The 10,220-nt window shown below is 41.1% G+C and overlaps 1 protein-coding gene and 1 pseudogene across 1 annotated transcript in view; one reads left to right on the top strand and one right to left on the bottom strand.

Annotated features, from left to right (window-relative positions):
• Positions 1 to 3,455: 3,455 nt before the first annotated feature.
• gtf2h4 (general transcription factor IIH, polypeptide 4) overlaps positions 3,456 to 10,220 on the bottom strand; it is a 28,599-nt gene continuing 21,834 nt past the window's right edge. Inside the window, exons 11-14 of the mRNA XM_034599589.1 lie at positions 9,454 to 9,501; positions 9,288 to 9,366; positions 8,291 to 8,352; positions 3,456 to 3,773 (exon numbers count right to left, since the gene is read on the bottom strand). Of these exons, the coding sequence (XP_034455480.1) occupies positions 3,663 to 3,773; positions 8,291 to 8,352; positions 9,288 to 9,366; positions 9,454 to 9,501 (300 nt within the window). The 3' untranslated portion in view covers positions 3,456 to 3,662. The remainder of the gene's footprint in view (positions 3,774 to 8,290; positions 8,353 to 9,287; positions 9,367 to 9,453; positions 9,502 to 10,220) is intronic.
• LOC117771184 lies at positions 3,577 to 3,664 on the top strand (annotated as a pseudogene).

Raw genomic sequence — 10,220 nt, 5'->3', positions numbered from 1 at the left:
AAAGAGACCTTATACTAAAGAGAGTCAGTCTCACAGGTACGCTCTCCAGCAGAGGGACTTACTGTAAGTCGACAGGAATAAGGTTATTGGACCTGTGAGATGTATTTATATGACATTTGTTTGGCCTATTGTTAATAGCAGGGATATAATATTTTTTTAATTTAAAATTTGTGGCTGACGTGGAATACAGATGGAACTTTTGATGGTTGCTGTGGGGGTTGATCATTTATTCTTTGGTCTTTCTTTAGTTTTTTCCCCCCGTTAAAAGGGTTTTTTGGTAGTTTTTCCTTACTCTTGTTGAGGGTTAAGGACAGAGAATAAGAATAAGAAGTGGTTTAATAGTCCCACAATGGGAACATTTGCAATATTACAGCAGCAAAAAGACATCAGCAGTAATAAGTAGAAATATAAAATAAAATATAGAAATATAGAAAAATATTAATGGAATTAAACTAATATATACAGTGTAAAGAAATACACATAAATGTGACATAATATGTACAATGAATGGATTGCACATGAACTGTTTATATTGCACAAACAGATGAAGATGCCACAGTGAATATTGCACAGTTGAGAAAAGTTAAAGTGCAGTCCATAATGGTGGTGCATGTAGTTTTACTGGGAGCAGAGCTGGTTGTACAGTCTTACTGCTGCAGGAAGGAAAGACCTGCGATACCTCTCCTTCAGACACTTAGGGTGAATCAGTCTGTTGCTGAAGGAGCTGCCCAGTGCTGTGATGGTGTCTTGCAGGGGGTGGGACTGGTTGTCCATCAGAGAAGACAGCTTTGCCATCATCCTCCTCTGTCCCACCACCTCCACTGTGTCAAGCGGGTATCCCAGGACCGAGCTGGCCCTCCTAATCAGTCTGTCCATCCTCCTTGTCAGCAGTTGAAATGCTGCTGCTCCAACTATTCCAAAGAAGACGTTAAGTATATGCCTGAATGGGATAGTGGCATCTGTGCAGAAATGTCACCTTGGAACTGGAGACGAGAATAGACCTATGTCGTACCGTCTTGTTTGTTTTGACAGGTGCTGGTGATAGTCAGACTGTAGGGGCGTTAAAATGCGTGCGCTCAGCCATTTAGAGTGGGTGCCATCACTCATATAAAATGATAAGCGATTCCAGAATATCTTAAAATGTGGCTAAAACGGCAGATGAATCAGCCAAGGGAGAGGGGGTGTGACCCGAGATAAAAATGCGCTTGTTGGATTTGTTCAGTGAGCAAAGGAGCCTACTAAAATCCTTTTTCCGGATTTCACAGGTCCACTCAGAAACATAATTACAGCCAGCATGGATGATGACATTTTTTTAACATATGAGTGTTTTGTCAGGAGGTTGGGGATTTTGTCCAGAACATCTGGAGACCGCCAGTTGGTGACCCCTGAGATATATAATGTGCCTGCCCACATATAGTACTATCACTGGCTGTACTGCTATCATAAAATGTTGTATTGCTGCTACACTTATCTCTGTGCGTTTCTTATGTTTAATTCAAACATTGATCAGCTACCCTAGCGCCCATGAAACAATATTGCACTGCTGAACTCCTCCTGACCTGCCTCACTACTGAATCACCGACAACAATGGTAGTGGGAGAAGCAGCCGGTGAAGGTACTGGTGGCGATGCAGTAGCGGTAGATGTGAGAGGGCTGGCAAAGGCAGCGGTTGAGCCCAGAGGAGGTGAGGTAAAGTTCGGCACTAAGACCCGAGGTGTGGGGCGAGAAGATCGTCGTAGCAAGCTGTTGTGGTGACGGAGATGCTGGGGATCTGCTGGACTCTGCAATCTACTTGCGGGTGAGAGAGGCCGTTGGTTTCCAGCCAGTGGAGGAAATTCCTGGGGGTCAAGGAAGCCGTATTAATTCTCCAGGTGGATTTCCTAGGGTATGGAAGTATGGAAGGAAAGTCTGCTCCTCCTTTTGTGATCACCGAACTCAATCCAAGGCCCTGGATGAGATGGTGTGGAGCTGACTACAGCTTTGGGTTTGGCCCTGAGCCAGGGCTCTTCTAAATTGGTAACTGTAGCAGGAAGTAGAACAGTGGCCCCTGGAGCTGCAGCTGCAGCCGTAGCCCGAGCATTGACAGCAGCCGTAGCAGATGAACTCTGAGCAGTAAACTGAATAGCAACAGCAGCAGCTGCAGCTGCAGATAAACTTGAAGCCGTGGCCGGAGCAGCAGCGGCCTGAAGAAGTAGAGATGTCCGACATTACCGGGCTAGCGGCATTGATTTGTGCAGGGCCAAAGAGGATAGTGTCCAATTACCTCCCAGCCCCCTAGATTTTGTAGAGAGTGGAAATCTTGTGCTCCAACTCAGTAATCCTCTTGCGTGTTTGGATGAAGTCATGGGGCGTGGTCTGCTTTTTATGAATACTTATGCTACTGCTCATCCTTTTTTGTTTTCAGCTTAGACACCTAATGAATGATTGAAACTCAAAAATGACAACTTGGTCTCAACCACATTTATTGAATTTGTACCACAAAAGGCAATGAGCCAAAACAACAGTGACAGGGAAGAAAAAAAGAGATAAAAAGTCATTGAAATAGAGCATTTTCAACAAAAATAAAAGCTATGCAAAAGGGCTACTTTCCCAACTTTCAGAGAAAAAACCCCACATTATATTCATGAAGACCTCTGCCTCCTAACACACACAAGTGTTTTTTAAAAGTTTGGTGATTGGCAGAGTTAAATAGTGGTTGATAAAAATGTCATGAAAAAACCTTCCCTTTGCATGTGCATATTCTGTAAGTATTCAAAATATCAAACCTAAACTATGTAATAACACATCAATACTGGAAAACAAAAGGTTAGATGTTTGGTAAAGTATGTGCACTAAGCTCACTTTCAAAGTTCACAAGAGTCCCTTTGAGGATCCTTGTGGAAATTTTGGAAGTCTTGGAAGTTTTTGACCTGCTGGGAATGGTCTGTCTGTATTTAAATAGTGCTTTTCTAGTGTTGATGACCACTCAAAGCGCTTTACATTACAGATTTTTGCCATTTACCCATTCACATAGATGCATACAGTGACGACCACTCAATCCCTCAGCCACAGCCTCCCATTCAGTCTGAAAGTGTGAACACTTCAGGACTGTCAGTTTTACTCTGATGCTGATGTTTTGGTTTTAGTTTGATGTTCCTCCGTCAGGTTGAAACCAGACTTGGTAAAGTCTGGGCTGAAAACAATTATATGTGAAAAAGAACTGTTTGTACTTTAACTGTGTTCCTGTAAAGTGTAAACAGCTGGTTTAATCAGAAAATGAATGAAGCATCAGACTATTCCTTTACAAAAGCTTAATTATTCTAGATATGCAATGGCCCCCTGCAATCCATAAGCATACAAGGCTTAAAGGTCCCTGTGGTGTTTTCTTGTAAAAACAAAAAACAGTTCCATTTACATTCAGTTTTTTTCACAAGTGTTCAAACCAACCTAATTAATATATTCCTTTACACAGAAAACATTTGCAATGCTTATATTTAATTCCATGTTTACAAGCTTCTTATCCTGCATTGTATAAGAAAGTAGTCCATCAGCATATCTACAAATTACACAAATCATCTACTCAAAAAGGGAAAGAACATCGCTTCTCGGCCTTTTGGCTAAGATCAAGTGTAGTATCAAAAAGGGAAAGAAAAATGAGGTCTATGTGTGCATCTTGTCACCAATTATGAGTGGGACTTCTGTCGTTTCCAGAACCTCTTGACCTCACTGTGTCCTTGCGGTGTCACCACCATCACCCTGTGAGCCACGTCCTGCCACACCAGACAGCCCAGACCCTGCACAACAAAAATGTAATTAAACAGCAGCCGGCTACTGGAGTAATGGACCATATTGGCATTTAACTGATACAACCGGTACAAGAAGTCCAAAGATCATCTAACAGGAAATGCTGTAACTGCAAGGAATTGATGATTATGTCATGAAACAGTGACAAAGGAGGTGAAGGAAGTGGAGGATCATTGGTTTAAATTAGATGAATTCAATAATCCCTGCAGTAATAACCTGATCATCATAACAACAAAACGTAATAGCAATTCATCCACATTTACTGGTAGGTCACCAGTTTTTATGTTCCATTGCTACAACATCCACCACATTGTCTACAGAAAACTATAGTTTATTACAACTGTAAGAGTCATTTTATTATTGTTTTGGTTTGTTTTTCCTCCCACCACTTGGGGTAGTAGTGCCGCTGTCAGCCAGGCAAGAGGTGTATATAATCAGTGGGGTGATTTGACACAGGTGTTGGCTGAAAGTAAGCATCCAACAGTTTTTGACCGTGTGGGAATGCATGCAAAGGAAAAGTTTGATTTGTTTGTATATGTTTTTGATAATTTTTTCACGAGAAAAGGTGGTCCTGCTCTATTTTATTTGGAAACTGGACACTTATACGCGTCAGAACAATTACTCAGCAACCATGGTGTCTTTGTTTGACTGGCAAAGGGGTCACTACAACAACTAATAGTTCATTATAACTATTATTAGTCAGATATCTCTTTTTGCAGTTCTGATCATCAGTTCTATTAGTTTTTGAGGTCTCATCAATACATGGCACTGACTTGACTTCTTCCCAATAGTCCTTGTACATTATCGTTGCAGATCCCGAATCACGGCGGTGGCCATCATGGATTGTGATCGAAGCTGATCGTGGATTATGATTATGAGTAGATGGTTTAGATATAATATATAATGTGCCTGCCCACATATAGTACTATCACTGGCTGTACTGCTATCATTACATTTTTTATTGCTGTTCCACTTATCTCTGTCCGTTTCTTATGTATAAATAATTAAAAAATGTATGCACCTCTCCATTCATGTTAGACACTGTCTTTTCTCATTAATGGTTTAAATATAGTTTTTTTGTTGATTTGTTCTTCTACACACAACATTTATTGCACGTGGGAGAGTGATCCCTCACATGCAACTGTCTGAGGATATTTGTTTTCTCCCTTGTTGAAAGGTATTTTTGGTATTTTTTCCTCACTCTGGTCGGGGATTAAGGCCAGAGGATGTTGCACCTTGTTAAAACCTATGAGGCAAATTGACATTTGTGAATATAGGCTACACAAATAAATTTTTTGATGGATTAATTGATTATATGACAACATTATATGCACAAAAAGAATTGGTCACTTCTGACTGAAGTGCAGTGAAGCACGGGACATAATATATTTCAAACTAAGCCTCACCAACTTGAAACTATTGGGAGTAGCATTAATGACGAATCTCCAATTCCTCAACCTCTAACAAAATTGAGGCCAAAATATCTCGAAAATGAAGGCTGTCGTCCTGGTGAAGTCCTTAGGAGCAGGAGTCTGCACAGTGGTGAACGTGGATTTGTATCACCGTATCGAGGTCACACTGATACAACTGAGTGTCAATTTCAGCTGTCAATTGTTAAATCTTAGCACGTTTTATAGCATCAAATAACTAACCAAACTCATCAGAAACATAAACAACTGAACATGGATCAGCATGATAAGATCTACCAAAAATTCACAGAAAGCATCTTTCATTTTTTTGACTTTTTAGTTTGGCCCATGTTCTATCTGCTAACATAGAGGAGACAGGGTATATTGTATCCCACCACCACCATGTAGGAACCACCATGTCATCTCCTGCATCTTCATATACAATCTATACCATCATTGAGTGACAATGGTAAAAAAAAAACAAATATAGAAATTACTAGCAAAATAAACAAAACTTTGATTAATATAATTTCTGTGCAGACATTGCACCCCAATTCCTATGGCGATTTCAACCATGCTTCCCTGTCTTCCACTCTCCCCACCTTCACCCAGTATGTTAAACCACTCCAGGTACGATAAAACACTGGACTTACTCTATGCAAACGCCAAGGATGCATAAAACTCCTCTCCCCTCCCCGGGCTGCTCTGATCACAATCTGATCTGGTTCGTCTGCTCCCTGCCTACATACCTATGGTGAATAAACAACCCCCAACCAAGAGGTATGTGATGAAATGGTCTGAGGAGACCAGCATGGCACTGAGGGACTATTTTGAGACCACGGACTGTGAGGTGCTGTGTGGGCCACACAGGGAGGACATTGACAGTCTAACCCACTGCATACCTGACTACATTAACTTCTGCGCTGAGAACACTGTGCACAACCAGATGGTGCAGAGCCCTCCCTCCTCCTCTCCCAGGGCAGCAGGGACATCATCAGCTCCTCTAATGGTCGTGTATCAGAGGGTTACGAATTGGAGTATAGGGGGGTCATCACTGACTTTGTCCACTACTGTGAACATTGGGCCTCATTTACTAACAGTGCGTACGCACAAATCTGTGCTTAAACCGTGCAAACGTTTGACGCAAAAATCTGTGATTCATCAATATGTTCGTACATAAATTTGTTCGTACTCTGCGAACAAATTTAGAACTTCATCAGACTATGCATACGCACAAATGATGAAGGCCCGGCTGTCCTAGAAAATGTAAACACACACCCTTTTGACAAAATGCATAGTATATTAAAACTTCATTTATTAAAATAAAAATAGTATTCAGACAGCAATAATTGAATATACTAATGAATTGAACAAATGTATTAAAAAACTATTCAATTTATGTTTCTGGATAAATGGGGCGTCGCTTCTTCTGTCAGCTAACAGCTCTCACCTGCGCTTATTGATCCTCTGGTACAGGTGAAGGTGCTCTCCCAGCTACCTCCACATACAGATTACTGGGTGTTCACCTTAACAACAAACTGGACTGATCCACCAACACAGACGTCCTGTACAAGAGGGGCCAGATTCGTCTCCATCTACTGAGGAGACTGAGGTCTTTCGGAGTATGCAGGACACTATTAAGGACTTTCTACGACACTGTGGTGGCTTCTGCAGTGTTCTACGCCATTGTCTGCTGGGGGTGCGGATGCACTGAGAGGGACAGTACAAGACTAAATAAACTGGTTAGGAGAGCCAGCTTAGTCTTGGACTGCCCTCTGGATTCCACTGAGGAAGCGGGTGAGAGGAGGATGTTAGTGAAGCTGATGCTTTTATTAAATAAAAAACAGAATATTGTTTATTCTTTTGTCTACCTTATTTTGACTTGCCTGCTGCTGTAACAACTGAATTTCCCAGGGGGTGTGGCTCAATAAAGCTTTATCTTATCTTATCTTGTAAGGTCAAGATCTTAAAAATGACATAGAAACCCAACAGTCACCACAACAAGCAAGCACTTTGACGACTGTGGAGCGTTAACTGGAAGAAAGCTCGAACAGAAGCAGACACAATGTGGGCGGCCATCTGCCTCGACCAGTTGGAGTGAGAAGAGAAAAATGGGGAAGAGAAGAAAGGTGGATGGAAAAGAGGGGGACAGGAACAGTTGGGTAACCATCGTATTTAGAGCTCTGGCAGACTGGTTTTAATGAAAATAAGAGTGACATTTATAGATGTTGATAAATATAAAAATATGAACGATAAATGGGGGGCACAGAGAAAGAGAGGGAGAAGAGAAAAGTGCATGATGGGAATTCTCCCAGCAGTCTAGACCTATAGCAGCATAACTAGGGGATGGTTCAGGACTTTCCTGATATAGGTCTAGAATGTCGGGGTACACATGACACACCGAGCTTCTCTTCCCAGCTTCTCCTTCCTCTTCTGTGTAGCAACCCCGACTCTCTAGAACTCTCTCCACGCCGAAATCTGCATCGCTAGACAGCTTAAAAAAACTCCTCAAACACCACCTGTTCACCAAGGCCTTTGGTCTCAGCTAATGCTCCATCCTGCCATTAGCGCTGTTTATTTCTCTCCTGTTTTGAGCAAATTACTTTCTTTTCTTCTCTCTTTTTGTCCCCACTGACATATGTAAAGTTTCCTTAGGTCTCTTGAAAGGCGCTATATAAATTCAAGTTATTATTATAATAATCATTAATTGGTCTTAGCAAAAACAAATCACATACGTAATTACTTCCATATTGAGCAGGGAAGTCAGACAGGAGACACAATCAGGATGCATTTAAATGACAGGTGTAGACAGGCGGACTTAGAGCTGTCCTCTTGTGATCATATATTACAAGACGGATGACAATTCCAGGTATAAACAGGGTATTTCAGTGATTACTTACCGTTGCTGTCTGGGTGCATTCAACACCCTGTATCAGGTATTTTGACAACAAGAAGTGTTCACTTACTGTCTAATATATCCTAGACATTGACATGCACTGTTGTTGCAAGATAACAACATAGCTATTCAAGTCATTTCTATGCGGTCATAATGTTTTGGCTCATTGTGTGTATTTTTCTAGTAGGAAATAATAACCAACCTGAGCTCTGTCTCGCAGCACCTCAAAGTCAGCCTGGGAGAGGAACTGGTTATACAGAACTCCTGAAGGAGACATGGACAACAACACAAGGACGGGTAAGCAATTACATTAATGGCCAGCACATCAATTGTCATCCTCTCTGTTACACCATACAACACCACAGTCACATCACAGTGGCATGAGGCCAATAGATGTGAGTCAAAATATCCAGGGAGGACAAAAAAAGCTAAAGCCTGAGCTAAAACTCCACAACACTTAAGACTCTCTTCTACTAAATTTCCTTTCACTCAACTGATTCTAATTTCCTTAACAAAGTTCCTAAAGGATATACATTCATTATAATACAAAAAATGTTACTGTAGTGTTACTGAAGCTGAAAATAAACATTAAATAAATTCTCAAACAAAAGCCAGTGCTCCAATAATGGTAAAGTTTGACTATGGCCAACATATTTAAAATCAATTCACTAACTCAGTCTGAGAAAAATGTTGAGGGAAGTGGAATGACTTGTAATGCTTCACATTTTACATGCAGTGTAATGCAGATATCCACAACACCAATTCCATCAGTACACCAAAAGGGTCATGTCAAACTCAACCAAGCAGTATCAAGTAACATGATACATGGTCACAAGTTCCTCTTCTGTTCCAATGTTATGGTGTTATATAATAGTTCTTAAATAATGGTAAATAAAGTGTTTTTTACAGAACATAAGGATATCACTATAATGTCATTATATAGGTATATACAATAAAAAGACATGCAGCTTAGGTTAATTGGAGTCTCTTAACTGCCCGAAGGTGTGAATGGTTGTTTGTCTCTATTTCTCAGCCCTGCAATACACTGGCGGCCTGTCCAGTTTGAAGCCTGCCTCCTGCCCAATTTCAGCTCGGATTGGCTCATGCCCCCCACGAGACTCAAAAGATAAGTGATATAGATAATGGATGAATGGCCATTAATCCATAGAGCAGACACATTAACAAATAAGCATGCTCACCCTCTGTGAACTGTAGTCGATCTCTCTCCAGCTCCCACAGTCGGATTTGATCTGTTATGGTTGGAGGCAACACTGGAGTCTGGAGCACAGAAAGGAAAGGATGAAGATGCTGTGCAGACCCATTAGAAGAAATAACAGACACACAGAACAGATGGGTTTATTGTACCTGTTTAAGCATGACAGGGTGAGCTCTGGTCCTTAGAAAGTGGATAATCTGTAGAGGGTACATTATTACTAGGAATTAGCTTTTGATTTCAAGGAAAATCTGAACTACACATATTGTTGTAGTGTTGTCTCTCATCGTCAGAGACAGCTGTGATTTTCCCAATCTTTAAAATTTAACTGAAATATTTGATTGCCCAAAAGGTGCATTAGAAGAAGAATGGTAACTATTATGCAGTGTTATTCGTAACAATCGTCTTCTTGGCTAATTAACCCAGAGTGGTGAGTACTTGTGTTTGTACTGGGATGTTAGGGTTCTGTCAGGTCGGTCTGTGTAATATTGGACCCAATTTAGCACAAAGATCCAAGATCACAGCTCTATAGAATCTACATCAGCTGACCAGTCAGTCAGTCAGTCAGTTATCATCAAGGGCCAGGAAATCTTTAAAATTTGAAATTTACTCATATCCTAGTAATCCTTCTATCCGCGTACTCCTCTATCACTGCTTCTGCATCCATCACGCAGCATTACGCATTAGTGTCACCGCAATATTAAAATTCTACAGCAATTTGACCGATTACTTCACACATCAGTTGGATCCTAACCTCCACTCTGGGACGTCATTTGGAATTGGAAGTTTGAAGGTGACCACAGTTTATTTACGTTTTGTAAGTGGTCTCCAGTGCACTCTATGCGCCTGACAGCACACTGATTCTTGAGGGGTGTGTTATTCTGCATGCAATCCTCAGTGCACACCATTCGTAGATCGG

This window comes from Hippoglossus hippoglossus, chromosome 11, assembly GCF_009819705.1.
Source record: "Hippoglossus hippoglossus isolate fHipHip1 chromosome 11, fHipHip1.pri, whole genome shotgun sequence".
Classification (NCBI taxonomy): domain Eukaryota; kingdom Metazoa; phylum Chordata; class Actinopteri; order Pleuronectiformes; family Pleuronectidae; genus Hippoglossus; species Hippoglossus hippoglossus.
Note: the sequence above shows the minus strand (reverse complement) of the source record. Positions and strands in the feature narration are given on the sequence as shown.